The sequence below is a fragment of the Rhinolophus hipposideros genome (assembly GCF_964194185.1).
Source record: "Rhinolophus hipposideros genome assembly, chromosome: 5".
NCBI lineage: Eukaryota > Metazoa > Chordata > Mammalia > Chiroptera > Rhinolophidae > Rhinolophus > Rhinolophus hipposideros.
In genome coordinates this window covers 47,720,445-47,741,022 of record NC_138051.1, presented here as the reverse complement: position 1 = coordinate 47,741,022, position 20,578 = coordinate 47,720,445, and the positions used below count along the sequence as shown (strand labels likewise).

The 20,578-nt window shown below is 36.3% G+C and overlaps 1 protein-coding gene across 1 annotated transcript in view; it reads left to right on the top strand.

Annotated features, from left to right (window-relative positions):
• WDR72 (WD repeat domain 72) overlaps window positions 1-8,973 on the top strand; it is a 203,466-nt gene extending 194,493 nt beyond the window's left edge. Inside the window, exons 19-20 of the mRNA XM_081047302.1 lie at window positions 810-914; window positions 6,658-8,973. Coding sequence (XP_080903428.1) covers window positions 810-914; window positions 6,658-6,713 — 161 coding nt within the window. The 3' untranslated portion in view covers window positions 6,714-8,973. The remainder of the gene's footprint in view (window positions 1-809; window positions 915-6,657) is intronic.
• Window positions 8,974-20,578: the final 11,605 nt, after the last annotated feature.

The window sequence follows — 20,578 nt, the reverse complement described above, 5'->3', positions numbered from 1 at the left end:
GATAATGTAGACCAAGTAGTACAACTTGTGGAAAAATGTGGAAACTTGAGTCTGTGTTTCTCTAACAGAACTAGTGGTTGTAATGTGTTTATAGGAAATTTTAGATTCCTGTGCTAGTTTCTGTTTCTGTTCATCATTCCTACTCAGAAAATAATGTCTCCTGACGAGTTGTCTGGGGACCTACCATTGAAAACACCAGCCCTCCTTATTATCATTTGTAATGTATTCATTCCATATTTTAGAATTTATTTTTATAGGGCTGTTTTTTTTTGGCATTTGGTACTATAGTTTTTAATTTGATAAAAGAGAACCAAAATGCATAAAAAGTGTTCATCAGCTATGACTTGTACGACAAAAGGCACAATTGCACCAGCCTAGTACTGGTCCTTCTAATTGAGTAGTCTGATGTTCTCTCTGTGTCCTATTGCCGTTAATTGACTATATTGTTTTAGATTTATGCATTAAAAATAGGATTTCTGCTTCGAAGTGATCACTTTGTTACTTTGTAGCTTTTAAGCTGATGCCATGAACTTATTTTTCTTCTAAGATAAAGTCTCATCTATAGATTTTTCAACTAATTACATGTCTGCCAATACATACTTAGAGGATACATTTTATTTCAATTTATTGTTTGTGTTTGCATCGTGTGTCCCTGGAAATAGCTGTGGAACTGAAAGGAAATGTTTTAATGGTATTTATTACTACTTTTTCATCACTCTCTTCACTCTCTTCTCTCTCTCTCTCTCTCTCTCTCTCCACCCCTCCGCACCCCTCCCCACCCCCACTTTCTCTCTCTCTCTTTTTAATAGCTTCAGCCAGTCTGGTCAAGCATGACAGCAACTCAAACTCGGCAAACTTCCAAGACAACGAGGACATGCCTGACAGATGTGTCGTGGAAGAGTCTGAGAGTCCAGGTGAAAGCCATTTAAAAATAGTCAAGTATAAAATGATAAATTTGACACAGCTTTGGGGTCCTTGGAAGGGGGTGGGGGGAGAGGACATTGTAATGCTCTTTTCTCTTAGCAGCTGCACTGTCAAATTAATGGTCACCTCTAGGGGTCACAGTGTGGAGCTGTTATCTTTTCCTCTTTCATCAAGAATTCAGTTGGAGGAAGTACAAAGGCTTTATGACTGAAAAGGGAAGCTGACACTATTAGTTCATTATCATCAATTTTAGGCTAAACTGGTTAATACAGGCAGAGATTGGAAACTGGAGAAATGGCAATATTTTAAATATTTCAAATAATAGGATCAAGCGGAAGTGGAGAGTTAGAGAGAAAAGAGATACAAACTGTCATCATTACAATCTAAATACCTTTCTAAATATAAATAGAACTCTAACTGGGATGAGAGGATTTTAGCATAACAGTAATGGACTAATAGATGTTGTCAACTCTTTAGAATAAAATGAAAGAAAAGAAAATAATAACCTTTCCTCATGCAATAAAATTTACCCACGGTCCAAATTACTTATGTTTGTATTTTCTTTGTAGAAAGAATGGACAGAAATATACTGGAAGAATGTGGCCAGGAACACTTAAGCATAGATTTTTGTTTCTGTTTTTCGTTGTGTTTTGAAGTATGCCTGGTCTTAACAACTAATTGATTAAAAGGAAAAAACTCTTGTGAAAGTTGAATGACATTCCGGCATCACTACAAAGCCATAAGGCGCTAAAAGTTACCTGATGACTATGAATGAAAGAGTTAACTGTCTCCCCCCACTGAACAGTTTTCTTTCTTATTTTCTCTGGCTGCTGTGTACCCTCTACCCTCTTGCATCTTTGTGTGCTGATCCATGTATCAGATTTTTGATTCATCCTCTCTGTGGCCTGTCAGCTTAGTTAAGAGATTTCCAAATCTTGTAGCCTTTGCTGACAGGGGGCAGCTGCAAACAGTCCCCTGATCCTTCCCTGAGGAGAGCTACTGAGATTTAATTTTCAGTGAAAGGTGCAGCCTGCAATCTATGTCAGGTCCCCTAAGTCATCTCGGAACCCCAGTAGGCCCAGTGGCGATGGCATTGCATTTCAGTCCCCTCCACTACACCAAGATTCCTCAAAAGATGGACTGCTGCTGTGTGTCCATTCTCAGCCACACTTCTGCTTTCCCACGGAACTGAGAAATGGCATCTTTAACAATGACAGAAATTTTTAATCAGCACGTTAACCCCACCCCCTGCCATAATGTGTAAAAGATAAACGTAGATCAGTCCCACTGTAAAAGGGAGAGGGTAGCATTAAATTTCTCAAAAAAATTATTTTAAGATTACTTTTCATTTTGACTCAAATTGCCTAATTTTGACTAGGTTTAAGTCAAACTGTCTTAGGAAACAGTTTTAATCTCAACCATTTCATCAGGCTGTTACATCCGTGAGTCCAGCTTTTATCTAAGTGTTCATCGTTTTGGCAAGAATAGGTCAGCTTTATCCCATTTCAAAACTAGAATAGATTTCCATCCTCCTTCAATATGAGTGGAATTGTAGAGAGATTCAAATATAACATAGTCTATCTAATTGATATAAACAAAATGATATATCAAACAGGAAGATTAATCTGAAAATATAGGTGCTGATAAAGAATCTTAACTTAAAAAGTGAGTATGATTCTATGCATCGGACATCATTAAACTGGTAATAAAGAATGAATTACTCTGGCTTTTTCCTCTGTCCATGCCTGCATTTTAAGACATCGTGCCTTGTAGGCCTAGAAACCTCTGGAGAGTTCACTACTGGTCTCACTGCCTTCCACTGAGAATTTGTGGCTTGGTTGTCATGGAGACATCGTATTTCTCCAAGAATTGCTCATATTGATCCGTGGCCAGGCGTAAATGGCCAAGTGAGTGTGAGGAATAAAGGGGGCTGGGCAGTCCTATAAAATGACCAGGGCTTGTGGCTTGGAAATAAGCTCATAGCAAACACTTAGGTAAAAAGAAAGAAGCAGTTTTATTTTGTTTCAGGATTTCTTTCTGCACTTTGGGCCATTGTCTTCTTTCACTATGAACTGAAAGAAACTTGTTAGTCACTTGTCATGTCAGATCTTTGGTGCTTGTCCTGACACAGCTGTCAGCCTTCCAGCTCTGTGCAGTTCAGGGACACACAACAAAGAGGCAATGACATGAATTATTTATTGCTTCTTGTGTGGATAAAATTCTGTGATAAGAAATTAAGACACTTCTGACAGAGGTGCTTGTTTAGTAAGAAAGATTTTGATGAGAGAGTGCATTTTTTTTTTGAAGTGTGAGCATTTGAGATGCAAAATTCTTAAAACTGAAACTGAAGGAAGATACCTGAAATTGGTGTCATAGAGGGACTTTCTTGAACTGTGAAAATATGACTATCTACTTCTCAATGTCCAAAAATGAACTTAAATATATCATCATTCAAATGTAGGGGCTCTAAAACTACAAACATTACTTTGAGGTTTAGTTACCTCTAGTTACCACTCTAGTTGCCATGTAAGAGTGGTGTTTCTCTGGAAAGTATGCTTAACTACCTTTGTCAGAAGGAAAAACAAAATCTGGGTTTTTTAAGTCATACGCTTTGGCAAGATGTCTTCAAACCTAGAGAGGTGCTTCAGTAGCTAAGCTTATAATTGTATTAGTGTATTCGTTATTTCTTGTGTAGAAGGCAGTGCGTCTAAATCATGAATGTATCATTCTCACCATTTTTATTTGGAATATTATCACTCATTTAAAATTCCTTTTAATATTTTTCATGTACGTGCAAAATCCCCCTTTTACAAAGTTGAATGTGGTCAGTCTTCCAGCTTTAATGGATGTTGACCTTAACATGGTTTTAGCTATGTAATTTTAAATGACTAATATATTTATTACATCATTTTTAATGAATAGACCAGGTGTTCAAACAGCATATAGAAAATGAAAACAAAAAATCATTTTTCCATTCGAGCACAGTTCAAGAATATTGTCTTATCTATTCTTTTCAAATAGTTTTTTCTTTGTAAATCCTCTAAACACTATTTTACTTTAGCTCTTAATTGTTTCATCTTGCTGATACCAACTCTTTTGCAGATGCTGAGAGCAAGGGGGAATTGAAGAAAAGAAAATTTGAAATAGCTTTTTTAAATGGCGAAGTTTTTTTAAAAAAACATTGACATAACATTTTAAAATGTCATTAATAAAATCGAATTTTAGAAATGATGTAAAACAGACTGACTTCACAGTGATTATATTTGAATACAACGGATTTGAACTCAATCTATGGAGTGTTTATTTTTCCATTGACATCACTGCTCTCCAGTCCTGAACTGACGGGATGACCCATTTGTAAATGGGCTGGAGTGTGCATAGAGCTCACAATTGAGAGCCCTGGTGCAGTGATTGTTCCCTGGTCTGTAGAGCACTCTACCTTATTCACCGTGCCATTGTGATCTCTTTATTGGTTCAAGTTGTATATACCCAGGTGAGTGCCTGCAGTCCATTAAGGTTGGCAAAGCAACTTTAGACCAGAGCATTCTTGTTACTCTGACCCTGCTAGTGAACCTGGAGGCCTTGTTTGATAGGTTAAGGTCTCCCTCAGCTGTGTCTATTCTCTGGAATAATTCATTAGCAAAGAGTTTCGCCTCGCAGGTGAATCCCAGATTGAAGTTTCTGGTTTAGGCTCTCTGAAGTCTACTTGCTTCTTCACTGACGTTTATACATTCCTGAAACCTGTGGGAATAACTTTGATGTCTAGTAATAGAAGCATTGAGACAACATCATGAACTTGCAGCTCCATTTTTGAGATTTTAGGGCCATTAGGCTTTCTTTCTTTGTCTCTTTAAGGTCTGGGTCGCTTCCGAATCTGAAAAATGCTATCACAAAAATAGTTCAGTTTAGTCTTTAGCTGGCTACCTTCTTGTTAACGGTTTCATGCAGTGATTAAAGCTCAATTCCCATTCTCGAGGATATTAAAAAAAACGTGTTTCTTGCCCCTCATCTTTGCACTCATGATGATAAAAAATTTAGTGTGACATTCACAATTTTTATCCAAGTATTAATGAGAGACCTTGAGTTTTTAGCACCTTATTGGCTTGGAAAATTAAGAATTTTACTTCCTAGTGCACTATGGCCAGGGCACTTAACTACAGCTTCAGCTGTAAATAGGAGTGACAGAGAGAACTTGCAAGTACAAAAAACAGTATTCAGAGAAGCGTTTTCGCGTCATTCTGAAGTAGTTTATAATCAGTATGCACTCTGGCCTTACTAGAACATGTAGGTGGTTTTTACATAGTACCTTATGTGTGTAGCTCTATATACATCATTGTCAATCAGTAGTGCATTTGCATGAGTCTGATGAGCAAACCTAGATTTCTCACAGTTTCCAGGGGTTACTACATTGTGGAAAGCCACCGTGTTTTGTTTTGCTTTTTTTTTTTTTCCTTTTACTATCTGGCTCATGAATCACCAGCAAAAATCAGGTAACAGAAAGTAGGACAGATTCAGGACAGGAGTGTTGGAGATGGCTGCTGATGATGATGCATGAAGCAGAAAAAAATGTGGACTGTGTGAGCCTCCCATCAATCATAGCCTTCGGGAACACTCTTCTTATGGATAGTGCTAAAAAATGCTCTAGAAGTAAGAACAATTTCAGTGGTAAAAACATACCATGTTTCCCCGAAGATAAGACCTAGCCGAACAGTCAGCTCTAATGCATCTTTTGGAACAAAAATTAATATAAGACCCGGTATTATATTATATTATGCTATATTAGACCCGGTTTTTTATTATAGTAACATAAGACTTGGCCTTATAGTAAAATAAGACCGGGTCTTATACTAATTTTTGCTCCAAAAGATGCATTAGAGCTGATTGTCCGGCTAGGTCTTATTTTTGGGGAAACACGGTATAAGCTCTTTCTTCTAGTTGTGTTTAACTATATAAGTGTTTCAAAAATTTTACTCAAAGGGAAAACAATTTAAGCATCAACCTCATAACTTTTAAAATATGTAAAGTTCTAAGTGACTAATAGATTATTATACATATTGTGTATATTATATGATATTGAATATTGGTTTAACTAAATCAAATAATCAGCTTTTTGAGTCTCTGCCAGCGGGATTGGGAGTTACTATACATGGTCACATCATTAATGTAAATGTGTTTAGAAGTAATTAAGTAAGGCACAATGTTCTCACTAGTTTGATAGTCAAATTAATTTAAAGCAAGTGATATATTTTAGGCTATAGTAACAAGCATCCAAATAGTCTGAGAAATAAATACTTTTTTTGATTCTATAACTCAAACCATTTTTCAACTAACTTTTAAACATTTGACCCTAAAGCTGTAGTTGTGGGTTCTCTAAAAATAATTCAGCTCTTTGAAATTTATAAAAAATTTACTAATTTCAAAGCCAGTTCATCTTGTTAAAAACTTTCATCTTTCTTGGCAAAGAAAAATAACCCATATTAATAATGTGTACAGTTTACCTGGGCCTGGTTTATAAGACAATATTTTTATTAACATTTTATTTCAGAATAGAAAAGAAATGTAGAAATTAATAGGTAATTCCTTTTTTCCTTCCTCCCTCCCTCCCTTCTTCCCTTCCTTCCCCTCCTTCTTTCTTTTCATTGTTCCCTCTCTCCCTTCCTTCTTCCTTCCCTTCTTTCTTGTTCTTTTTTATTTCACCATATAACCCAAGATAATCTGTTGTTTTTTTTCTAGGTAAGCCAGGACATCATTCATGGATAGCAAAGATGTGCTTCTGCAAGATGTGCTAAACTAAATCTCATCTCTAGGAATTGAATTAGGACAAATGAAGAAACCCAAAACATGTCATTTGTTTATCATCATATATAAGTTATATTGCTATTGATCAAGATATTAGGTTGTAGATTTCCTAACACTTTAGCCAGAGCAAATACAAGTATAATTACTGATTGAAAATATTAACTTTCCTAATTTTAGAAAATCATTGTCTAAATCATCCTGTATTCCTGTTTCTTACTTTGCTTTTAATATTTCCAAGGAATGCCAGCCCACAGACACAAATTTAACACCATTTTAGATTGTTTCCATCTTTTCAGTTCCTGAATTATATAATAAGCAATATTAAAACCACATTGCTTTTAAACAATGTAACACACGATGCTTTTAATTTTAATGTTGTTTCAATGTATTTAATCTAAAACTTTACCAAATTTGTTTGTTAGGTTAGGACATTTTGTTTTAGCAGATGCTTTAATTCCGATCAATCACCCTGCAGTAAATCTCATCCCTAAGGATGAAATGTTGTCAACAAATAGTCAGTCCCATTTAGTCATCAATTAGCCCAAATAAGTGATACACAATATAACTGGGACCAATCTTGTGCAGTCAAGTTAATTCAGACTTCTAATGACATAGAGGCTAATGTCTTTAGCTAAAGGAAGAGCTTGTTGTCTGTACAAATGTGAACTAGGGAAGGGGACTCTACTTATAGCTCATCACAATTGATCCTTATGAAATATAAACTCTCATAGTTCTTTTCCCAGAAAGAAGCTTGACTAGCAGGAATTCTTAAGCTAAAATATGCAAAGTAATATAAATAGGAACAGATATGAAGTGCTCATCTATTAAAACCCTTAGTGATCTGATTTATTTGCTGTGATTTCTATTGTTTAATTCCTAGATTTATAGAAAATTGTCAAAGATTATTAGTGTGCATATGAGTAAAATAGTGCCAAATCCATATAAAAATGGAATTAAAGTGTTGTGTAATACCTATATCTATCTATCTATCTATCTATCTATCTATCTATCTATCTATCTAATAGGGAAGCTCTAGTCACTTTAATTCAACAAACATTTTTGGGTCTTGTGCTAGGATGCAGTGGGCAAGGGAGAAAGGGAGATTAGAGAAGAGAACTATATAATTGAAATAGCATGGGCCTCTACTCTTAAGGAGCTTATAATTCATGATTGATCTAAATGAATATACCTGAAAATAAACATCACATGATTGTGATTCCTTTAAAGTAGATAAAACTGCATGTTCTTCTTTCCTTTGCTTGAAATTACGAATTATTTTTGAGTTGTACTTCACAAACAGATAATATGAATAATCATGGAAAATTGTCATCCTTTTAAAATGGACATATATGCTATGGAATAGTCAAAAGCTATTTGGAACAAGTTCCAAAATAAAGGAAGGTAGCAAGCTAGGCAATGGAATACAATTTGTTGTATGCTGTGTACTGACTCTGAAGGCCATTACAAGGACTCCCCAAAACATCTTTAATGATGGCAATATCAGATAAGTATATGTCCTTTCAAAGGGGCAATGTTAGTAGTTAAAACTTAATTGGATGTTTAAGTTTTAGTGTTTATTAAAAATAGGCTTTGTTCATATAGTTGTGTCCTATTATTCCCTTTTCAAAGACTAATAAAAATAAGTTTAAACCATTGCCAAATTTAGCATTTCTTTAGGTCTAAGAAATCAATACTGAATCCTTGATAAATATTTTATGATATCACTACATGTAAGAGATTACAATTGGCATAACACTGACATTACTCAATGAGATATTTAAGATATTTTTAGCTAAAATTTAATACTTTGGATGCATGACTAATTAAAATATTTTATCTATATGAATTCTGGAGGCCAACACCATTAACTATCAAAACTCTTAATTCCTAAAACGAAGTTTTAGAGATACACTTAAAGGATGTTCGCTAAATCACATGCGCAGGTATGTTTATAACACAAATCGACCAGTCTGTTTAAAAATGATTTCTTTTTATTGATTTATGTTCAACATGGTTTAGTGATTTCTGTTGTAAGAACTTGAGGTAGTAAGTTGCCACACCGTTAATTGGATCAACCACGTGGTGACCCTAACCAGTTGGTACCACAGCTAGAAACTCAAAACCCACTGCCTCTTGATTGGCTGTTTGTCTGTTTGATGGCTTAGCCTTAAGTAACAAGTGGAGGAATTGTATTAGTGAATAAATGTCTTTGTATCCAGCCTTCCTTGTCATTCTAATAAATAATTCATTAAAAAATCATCTTGTGTTTCTTTTTTGGCAATATCTTGGTGGTATTTATGATTATATATTTCTCTCCAAGGAAGATCATATTTTCAAATTTGCATGCGAGGATTCTGTTATTCATTGTTTAGTTACCCATGAGCTCTAGTGCCAACGACAGAATCTGGAAAGAATGTAGGATTGTGGGCCGAGGCCTCACTGCCATGTGTCCAGGCAGCGTTCCCTTGTGCTTCTCAGAGCCTCACTTCCTTGTCCGTATCAAGACCTCCCTCACAAGCTTCATACAATGACACTCCACAAGATCGCTTATGGAAGGCAATCTGAATACTGTAAAGCACTTCAAATATATGGTACAATTTATAGTATTGTAAACACACAACTAGAGAGGTGGCCTCCGGCCTAAAACAGTCTGTTGCTATCTTAGAATGTAAGGTAAAGCTACTTTGAACATGTCACAATTAGAAAAATGATAGGAAGACACTTTGGTAAGAGGGGAGGGAGGTGGGAGATGAGGGTAAGAGGGATCAAATATATGGTGATGGAAGAAGAACTGACTCTGGTTGTGAACACACAATGGGATTTATAGATGATGTAATAGAGAATTGTACACCTGAAGTCTGTAATTTTACATTTGTCACCCCAAATGTACCCCAATTTTACAATTGTCACCCCAATAAACTTTAAATAAATAAATAAATAAAAATATTAACATTCTATCTCAAGATGGTAGTATTTTTTTTTAATTTATTAGTTTCAGGTGTACAAGACAAGGTAATACTTAGACGTTCATCATTTATATCCCTCACACTGTGAACCCTCCTCCCCCCATCCACTATCCCTCCGACCTCACACTGAGCCATCACATTATATATATAAAATTATAGTTGGCATTCATTAATGCTTAGCTTCTGGAGAACAATGCCATGATCAGGCATCCACAGTATAAGATGATAGTATTTTGAGGGTAATTTTTTTATTTCCTCTCATACATTTCCCTCCAATGTTCTATATTCAAAACATTTTATAATTATTCAAGTGAACATTTAGAAAAGATAGTGTTTCTCTTCAATCTTTAGAGGGCACATTATAATAATTGAATTTTTGAAAATCAAGTTTTATGCCATGTGTTTAAAATGAAGGCTCAGAATACATTAATTCAATTGATTTCAAAGTCTTATTTTCATAGAATGAATTCATTCATGCAGTTTTAAAATTTTTGTACTGCGTACATTTTGATTATGCAGCTATTTTAAAATAGTGCTATATGCCCTTTGATTCTCCACAAATGTTGTTTTACATGTAAAGTGCCCAAAGGTAAAATATTTCAAAATTAACTGTAACAAGAAAAGTTGCAAAGTTAAGTCCTTCTTGAGTAGATATCTTTCTGATGAAGTTATGTGGTTTCATGCACATTGGTTCCCCGACCACTTTGTCCTGATTCCATCAACAAGGACACTACAGATGGCATGGAGAAGAAAAATGTAAACCAGAAATGAACTACGTTTCCCGGTAAGATTGTAAGATCGTGCTACTGAAAATTCCCATCCAACCTGTGACCCCGGGAAGACGGCATTCATGCATCCTTTTATCTCATTGGCAGGGCAGGGATTAGAGAGAGCCCTCAATCCCTCCTCTCACCCTCCTTCCAAACGTCTCAGACCCGATCTTTATTTAAAGTTTTGATATCATGGATTTTTTGCATTAATCTGATTTTCATACATATTGTATTCAAATATATCTGTGTTGATTACTGAGTTTTTTGCCATCCCCTAGTCTTAGGCCCTATTAGTTAGGTCTGAGATAAAGTCACCTTTATCCCAGAAAGCTGCAGGTAAATAGACTGTGACAAATGCATCATTATGAGCATGATTATAGAGATACAAATGATATGAAATAGTTCTTTTAAGACCCTGTGAAAAACTAAAGCTATAGACCATTGAAAATGTTTGAAATGGCTACCTCTGGTGTATACAGGGAATTGTTGAACACATATGGTTCTTTGTTTTGACATTGTTTCCCCAAATGCCTTTTTTTTAATTGCACAGAACATGTTCACCCATTTTAGGGATCCTTTCTGTCTTCAACACACTACTTAATTGGAAAGGTAGCAGTGATTTTTTTTTTCAAGGAGACAAGATTTTTAATAATTAGTATTATATATTTCAGTACAACATTGTGCCTAATTCTGCAAAGTACCAAATGCCTGCAAAATTCCAATAGTCATAATATTATGCAATAGCTGTAATTGGTTGGTACATGCTTACAAAACCTATTATTTATTCAGTCAATTGTTTTCATTGCTATTATCTATAAAGTCATCAATAGGCTTTTCGATCTTGCATGTGTGTTTTCTAGGGAGAAAGTGCTTTTCTAGGGAGAAAGAGCTTCAGTAACTGCATCATAGACTCAGATTCTGATGCCACCTCAGATAAAAGAACAGTCTATGATGTGTTCTTGACATATCACAAGTTGCCTTTAGACTTCTAAAGAGGTTTCCTGTTAATTCTGCAGTGGCAACTACATTTCCTATTGGAATTAACCTGTCTGATTTATATCAAAAAATTCTTACATTTATATTATCTCCATTTGCATCAATTTATAGTTACAGTGAACAGAAGAAACATTCTTCAATTTTTCCTTTTGTATTTTAGAGCCTGCCGGAGGGGGATGGGGGTGGGAAAGAAAGCAAATAACCACAAAACCCTGTAGCACAGTGACACTAAGAGCCTTCGGCATCACCCTGAGACAGTCATAGCCATGGGGTTGGATCGAGTTGCACTTGGGACTGTTTTTAGGATAAGGAAAATTCCCTTGGATCAGCCTCTATGTCATATAAGCCATGCATTCCCCACCAATCTAAGCAAAACCATTGGGTCCAACGTTTGCAAGAATTTGAGATAGGAAGTGAGGTGAAATTAACACATATTACTAGCATTTCAATTGTCATTGGGATAGTGAAATAAACAAATTTGGGAATTTCTAAAGTATGTTTTCATGGAAAGTATCCCGCAGCTAGCTGATGCCTGACCAAAAAGGTGTTGGGTTTTGTTTGTAGTCTTCCTGCCATGTAGGTGGCAGCAACACTCAAGGCTAGAAATTTTCTTTCACGTTCCCTTAGCTCTAGTCCAAAGCATATTCTTACTAAAAGTCTTTGTGGAAGAGAAAAGGTTTAAAGTGTAGAGACAAATTTCTCCATGTCCTCACATATCTCTAAAGCACTATTTTAAGGTTGTGCTAAAGCGGTTCCCATAATGTGAAAACATTCATCATTTTCCTTAATACAGAAGTCATATTCTGCTCTCGTACATGTTGGTAGTATTAGGCTTCTGTTTCTTTATTTACTAGGATCTTACTTCTTCACCATCTCCTTTCAGGCTAAAGCCTTTCTCTGAAGAAAAAGGAAGAAAATAGCTTTATGCCACTACCACCAAAGCTTTTCTGGGAAATAGTAAAAGTTTGTCCCTTTATTCTTTGTAAACATCTAAGAAGCCAGGGTATTTAGTAAATGTTAGAGGTTTTCCTTTAGTCTTCCAAATGAAGCCACTTTTTCTGGTGGCTGCGTTCAAGTTGGTTCTGTGTACAAATTAAATGAAGTCCAAGTAGAGAGGCCCAGGGCACCTGACAGGCCAGAAGACAAACAGGACATGTACTCTCAAGCAGAGGGTGTTGAGTCATTTGGAGGATATGGGTCACTACCTTAGAAAACTAGTGCCTCCCGGACCCAGGCAAAAATGACACCAGGAGGTCCACTTTTATGTAGATTAATTTGCTCTTCTTAGTACTGGAAGCTGATGAATAATAAGCATTTCTTCACCCTGGCATTTTGCTAAGACTAGGACATATTATAAGAAACAAGCAGCTTTTGTGAAGGAATCTTCACTGTGTCCTTTTTACTGAGGGTTGGTCCTCATGTCCAAAATACCAGAAGAATATACACAATACCAGGCAAAGGCAAAGAAGCTAACAATGAACTTCCCAGGCTAAGAGGAGGGTCATTGGATGACTCGGGGAAGGTGAGGACAGGGTTCCATATCGAATACCTTTCGATCTAGTTTTCACGGCTCCTCACTGCTTTTGTCCTTCACATCCTTAATGACTTTCCCCTAATATTTGTGTAGTGTAATGCAAGTATTTGGCACTGTAGTAGGCATTGAAGATGGAATAGAAAGTACTGGCATTGTGTCTGGAGCTCTTTCAATTTCTTACCAGCTGTTTTGAGATTAGAAGAGTAGTTTCATATAATACCCTCATCTTTCTCATCTATACATTGGGAATAATAATTCCAATTTCTCAAATACGATATGCATGTACTATTATTATTGCATATAATATTACAAATAATTGAAATGACTACAATCAAAAATACCTGATTAGAATCTGAATTATAGACAACCGCAATGGCTCTCCAGTGCTTGAGCAAGCTTGTTACTCCGATTGGTGAGAGCAGTTTGGCATGAACAAGCTAAATAGGTTGATTCAACAAAAGTTTCTTCTTTTAAAATATTTTATGTTAACTGCGTACTTCCAGGATCAAGGGCTAGTTTCAAAGTTTTCAACAGTGTATTTAGAGGTCAGGGCTTTCCCCATCTCAGTGGGTAATAATAAATAGTAAATGGTTTTTCTCGTGGGTCCTGAAAGATAATCCTCGGGAAATGTTTTATGTTTCAGATTGGGCCAAGCTATGGTCCATCTAGGGTTGTACAAAATGACAGGTAGCTTCTCTCTTGATTTCTATCAGTATTCATATTGTCAGATGACACCAAAAACTATGTTTCTATAGCTTTATATGAAGATGGTGAAAGAGACTAAAGCAAAACATCTCAGTCCTTTTAAAGAGGTTGTGTGCAAAGCAAAGAGGGCATATCAAATTCCACCTTTCCACTCAGGATGGTATATATTAGAAATGTTTTCCTATTAGGCAAAAACCTGAAAATGTGTGCACTGAGCAGAAAAGCTGAGTCAGGAATGGTTGAAGTGGAGCCTGACAGAAGTGTTAGGAGCCTCAAACACCTGGAGACGATGCTTATCTTTGTTTTTATTTTAATACATCTTGGTAAAATGTCTCATGAGAACTCTGCCTCTGCTTCTGTCCCTTTCTTTCCCCGCTCTCTAAGTGGAAAGAAAGAATATTGGTTAGGAAGTAGGCGGGAGGAGGAGGAGGAAAGGGAGGCAGAAGGAGCCGGGGGAGGAGAAAAAGAAAAAGGACAACGACTAAGGATTTTCAACTGAAGTGGCAAATTAAAGACACATTTATTTGCACTCCTTCCGGAAGTTCCATTGAAATAATGGAATAGACGACAAACCCAGGAGAAAAATAGAGAGTGGGAAAATGAATAAGAACAGCAAACTTAAAAACTGGAAAGCAAATAAATGCCATCAGGGATAATGCCGGGAAGTGAACTGATTGGTGATGCAGAGCTCCTTAAGGCTCAGAAATTGAGTCACCTGTGACCTCTGAAATGGGGAGTACAGGTGTGACTGAAATAGGAAAACCCCTTAGAAGGAACAGCTAATATCTTTGATTCCCACCCCATTTCTCTCCCCAACTGATGTCTGGAGTTTCCCTCCCTAGACAGGTTGAATAGGAGGGATTCTGGACTCAGGACACCAGGACCAGCTGAGGGTGGGGGCATCATCCTGAAAATAAAGGATGGCTACAAATCTGCACGCTGATGGCCACACCCCCACCCCTGTTGCTTCTGCTTTGCTCCCCAAATGTTGATAGCCATTCTCATTTACCCTGGACAAGAATGATTCTTTACTGATAAAACAAACAAACAAACAAACAAAACAGCCTGAGGCCAACAAGCACATGAAACAAGCTCGATGTCACTGATCATTAGGGACATGCAAATCAAAACCACAGCGAGTAACCATCCTTTAGGATGGCACCTATCAAAACAATCAGAAATATCACAAGTGCTGGTGAGGATGTCAAGAAATTAGAACCCTTGTGCCCTGTTGGTGAGAATGTAAAATAGTGCAGGTGCTACAGAAAATGCAAAATAGAATTATAATCCAGCAATTCCACTTCTGGATATATACCCCCAAAAATATCTGAAAGCGGGATCTCGAAGAGGTATTTACACTTTCATGTTCACGGTGGTATTATTCACAATAGCCAAAAGATGAAAGGAACCAAGTGCCTAACAACAGATGAATGGATAAACAAAATGTGGTATTTACATACAATGAAAAATTATTTAGCCTTAATAAGAAAGAAAATTCTGACACATGGTACAACATGGATGAAACTTGAAGACATTATGCTAAGTGAAATAAGCAAGAGACAAATACCACATGAGGAAACTAAAGTAATCAAATTCATAAAGACAAAAAGTAGAATGGTGGTTACTAGAAAGTGGGGGAGGGGAAGGAACAAGAGGAATAAGGAGTTGTTTAATGGGTATAACGTTTCAGTTTTGCAAGATGAAAAAGTTCTGGAGATAGGTTGCCCAGTAATATGAATATACTTAACGCTTGTCAACTCTACATTTAAAAATGGCTAAGATGGTAAATTTTATGTAATGTATATTTTATCATAATTAAATTTTTTAAAAAAACACATCAGCCTGAGAAAGAAAAATCTAGAGATCTTTGACCACTCAGGCTCTGTCAGTGAAACATCACAGCCACATAACCCCATGGAAAAGCCGAGCACGCTAACCTGCCCAGGAACAGTAAGCATTTTTGTACCTCACTAGTTGGAAAGCCAAAGATCACCAGATATACGAAGAAAGATTTCAATATGAAAAGACAGAAATCAAAATAAATAAGTAGAAGATGACAGCAACATAGGGTGCTACGAGAAAATTCTAAAACATCTATAATTAATATGATCAGATGGAAAAGTGAAGAAATTACCTTCAAGAAACAAAACTAGGCTATAAAAAAAGAACATTCACAAAATTAAAAATATATGATAGCATTCATTTCTTAAAACAAAACAAACAAAAACAGTTTGGAGGATGCAATTGAGGAAATCACCCAGCAGTGGGAAACAGGAAAGACAATAAGAAAATTTAAAGATTAATTCAATTAGAGAAGGTCCAGTATGAGAATTCCAAACAGAGTAAACAGGGATTTCAGAGGGAAGAAAAATATGTAAAATAAAATCAAGCAAACTTCCCAGAAATGATGAAAACGAATTCCACATTGAAAGAACCCATAGAGTGCTTGTTAAAATTTACGAGAAAGACCTACACCAAGGTACATTCTAGTGAAAGTTCAGAATAGTAGAGACAAAGAGATAATCTTAAAAACTTTACAAAGGTGAAGGAAACTTTTGACCAGTGTGAGTGATAGGCAATCAAGTGGCATTTGACTTCTCCATTGCGATTAAGGATGACAGAAGAAAATGGGGCGATGACTTAAATAGCCTAATGAAAACCATTTCCACTCGGGAATTCTATACTTAGTCAATCTATCTGTTTCACTCTTCCTCATTAAACTACTGGAGGATATGATCCACCTTCAAAACGGAGGCAACCAAGAAAGCGCAGCACATCCAACATAGAGAAGTGAGAAGATTCCCTAGAGGATGGTGGAGGTAGATTGAGCATCTGCTGCTATGGAGACCTCCCCAGCAAGCAGGCCAGTTGTCCAGAAGGCAGAGGATCCCGGTAGGGAGGTCTTCAGGATAGCAGTGAAACTGGTAGATTGTCTGATAAGTCTGACTGTACTGAGAGTGGTTCCAGAGTTCTATCGCTGGGCTTGGTAATGAATTAGTGACAGCTATTTGTATGACAGGGAACGAAGGACGTGGAAAGAGAGAGAGAGGACATGTGAGCAAAATGTCCTATGTGGCACAACTGTGAATAATATGAATAACAATTACTATAAAGTAATTAATACTCTGACAAAAAAAGATAACATAAGTATCAGGAGGATGAGGGAATTATGTGAGGGGAGTGAAGAATGGTAAAAAAGAAAGCTAAGCTCTTGTCCCCTATAAGTCAATAGAATATATGTAATATAAAATATATAATTATAATTATATATTGTATATAATTATATTGTATTATTGTATGTAATTATATACAATATGTAATTATATAATTCTAAAAATATAATTATATATTTTATATATGTAGAGAGAAAGCAGCTAAAGAATCAGTAAAATTGAGAACGTCAATTAACCTGGCATAGTAAGTCAATTCTGACTTTACAAATGTTGCCACAGCCAGTGTTGGTATATTAAGTTTATTTACAGAAAGCTTAACTAGAACCTTTGAATATCTCACTTCTGCTTGCCCTGTATGTGGTCGTATCTGCATCTCTGATTGTTTAGGATCATCGCTCAAGAAATTACCTGGGTCATATGGTTGCTCCAAACTCCACAGTGATACCACCCATTTAATGCGGTCCTACCAGGGTCGGGCGTAATCCAGTCTGTGGAGTAATCCATCAGGCATGGCATCTAGGTAGGGGATTTTCTGCACATCTGGCCACAACTGTTAATGATCCTCCTTTGTAATGTGATTAATGAGTGTAATGTGTGATTAATGAGGGTGAAGTAGTGAAACTAAACAGCTGAAAATGATATTGCATATGTAGCTATTCATAAGGTGTTCTTGGATAGCATCTAAGAGTTTTGGTCAAAAATATTCTAGTCCTGCATAGCTGTCCAGTAGACTAGGAGGCCACTACATCTATGCTTCTTAAAAATGTACCAAATGTTCTTAGAGAAAAGCAAAACAGTATTAAAAAGTGGCCTTAAAATAGCACACTGCAAATGTGAAATTTCTCTGGCATCTCATAGTTTATCTTTAAAACGTTATGTAAATCTTGCACGTGTATACATTGATGGTTGCTAAATACAATTTTAATAGCTAAAATTTACTGAACATTCCCTGGGTGTGCTGTGCCTAATTCTTTATATAGAGTTTCTTATTTACTCTTCAGAGACTTTTTATGAGATAGTTTCTATGCTTATTTTATAGATAAGGAAAAAGAAGCACAGAAAGGCTAAGTAATTTGCCAAAGACCGTGTAGCTAGTGAGCAATGAAAAAATAATTTAAATGTAACAGTGTAGTTTGTATGCATTCAAGCTCTGCATTCAGACTCTTTCGAATCATTGAATCTTTTATAATTGCTAGTTTTACCTGTGGTTCCCAGTTTTTCATTAGGGGCATGAGAACTACAATTTGAAAAGTATGAATCTAATTTATCGACTCCCATTCATTATGTCAGAAACTACTGGAATCAACAGCAAGAATGTCACCACTTTTAACAAATACTGATTAGCAAATTATTGATTTGATTAAAAAAGAAACAACAGGTATTGGCATAATCCTCACATTAATACTGTAAATATCTTTGTGTCAATGAGGTAGAAACCCTTAGTGGAGGGTCACTTTGGAAGCAGTGGGCTGGGTCTAGGTCTTTTGTTCCATACTCTACGAGCTTCTAAAGCACAGGTTGATGGTATTTATTAAGAGTTTACCATGTGCCAATTACTCCACCAGCTCCATGTGTGATATTTGATTTACTCCCAAACACAACTCTTTGAAGCAGGTATTATTTTCATGCCCATTTTACACATGGAAAAATGTATATGGTATATGGGAGGATAAATAATTTGCTTAAGATCACCCAACTAATGAATCTTAAGACCAGGAGTCTTGCAAGCTCAGATTTGGACTCAGCAACCTGTGCTTTTAACTAATATCTTATTATGTTGCTGACCACCTTCACCACCTTTGTCCTCACCTGACAATGCAATGGCCAAATTTAATAGTTATTTTCAACCCTCCATTTTTAGATGTCTTTGTCAGTCTACGCTTTCCCATGTATTCCCATAGAACTTACTTGTCATCCAAGCTAACTTGCTGAAACACATCTCAAGCTTTCACTCCCTTTAATACAGACCAAACCCCCTTAGCTGGGCTTGTGGAGCTCTTCGTACAGTATCCCTTGCTTTCTATCGTCTTATAATAATAAATTAGTGAGGATTACGTTTGGTGCTATAATAGAATAAAGGCACTATAAGAACTTGAATCAGAAATGAAATCTATAAATTACTGAAACTTCATATACCCTACTGTATTCAGGTAATGATTTGGGCATAGTGTGATGGATTTCAAGATGTAAGCGCCTGATATTTAGGTGACTTTTAAATTAGGAAAGATGAATTTCAGTACACAGTCTTATGCATGCCAAAAACTCAATCTTATTTTCTCTATAAATGAACTTAATTTTTATTTTAGATTTTTCCTCCTCATTTTTCCAGGTAGAATGAACTTAATTTCAATCAGTTGAGGCTTCCCACTTTTTCTCTTATGTTGCCTCTAAGTTTTGAGGGCTTTGGTAGATGACCACATAGTTTTTAGTGCAAAGTAGGACACTTTCCAGAATGAGAATGATTGCTATTTAACAATTATGCCTGCAGCAACCAGCATAATCAGGAATATCCCAGGCAAATAGAGATAAATAAAGTCAGTCTAGTAGTAGAGGGGTGTGGGTGTCTAGGGAATATTCATCTGTTGTATTGCTTATATGTTGATAGCATGTAAGGTACTAGATAGACATACCAGATAGACAGATAATGTTACATCCAGATACACAGTTTCCAGAGGGGAAAAAATATTCTGCCTCATTCCTATCTGGTCTTGGGTCATTTCAGCTGCTGCCATTGTCTTTTCTAGCAATAGGCATTTTTGGTCTGGCTCATCTTCAAGTTCTTCCAACCCCTGCTGAGGTGGACAAAAAAAAAAATTGAATCTCCTGTACTTCACTGACGTGGAATATGGCTGTCTCAGGCATTTCTATTCAACCATGTCTGAATCATGATCATGCTGGAACATTCTGTGGGGTTTGCAATCCTCCTGAACTCCACCCAGAAATCAAGAGAGAGCTCTTCACTGTTCCTGAATTCTATCTCAGGTTTCTATTCTGCATTCCACCCCTTAACTAGAAAACAGACTGTGAGTGAGACACAGGGTTGCTTTTTAAATATCCATCTACATCTAAGTTATTTGTCTTCTTCACTTTGCCCACGTAATCTTTACCTCTTCTGCAATAAGACAGCTTGACTTCTTATCTATTTGTTCAGATTTATTATTTGTGACATAAATATTATACCCTGGTATTATAGGGCTGAAAATTTTAAAATGCAAAGGTCTTATTGAAACTGAAAGGTGTTTTTAGCTCATAGTCTTGCCATATTTCCCCAAGACATTGAATACTGCTGACAGTAAGGGGGAGGAAGTAAAGAGTATAAGAAACTACAGAAAGTAATACAACCCAAATCCTTGATAAGTATAACAAGATATTAATTTTTTTAATCTATTGAAGACAAATTAAGTCTAAAGTAGAAGAAAAGGCTATGGAAGTTGTGATGCTAATTTTATACTTGTATGTTGACATGGCTAGGAGATGATGACCAGTTGTTTGGTCAAACAGCAGTCTATGTGTTGCGGTGAAGACATTTTTCAGACATGTTTAGCATTTCAATCAGGAGACTTTGAGTATAGCTGATTACCCCCCATAATGCAGATGAGCACCATCTAATCAGGGGACGGCCCTAAGAGCACAGACTGAAGTTTCCTGAAGTAGAAGGAATTATCTTCAAGACTGCAACATAGGAAACCTGCCTTAGTGTGCAGCCTGTTG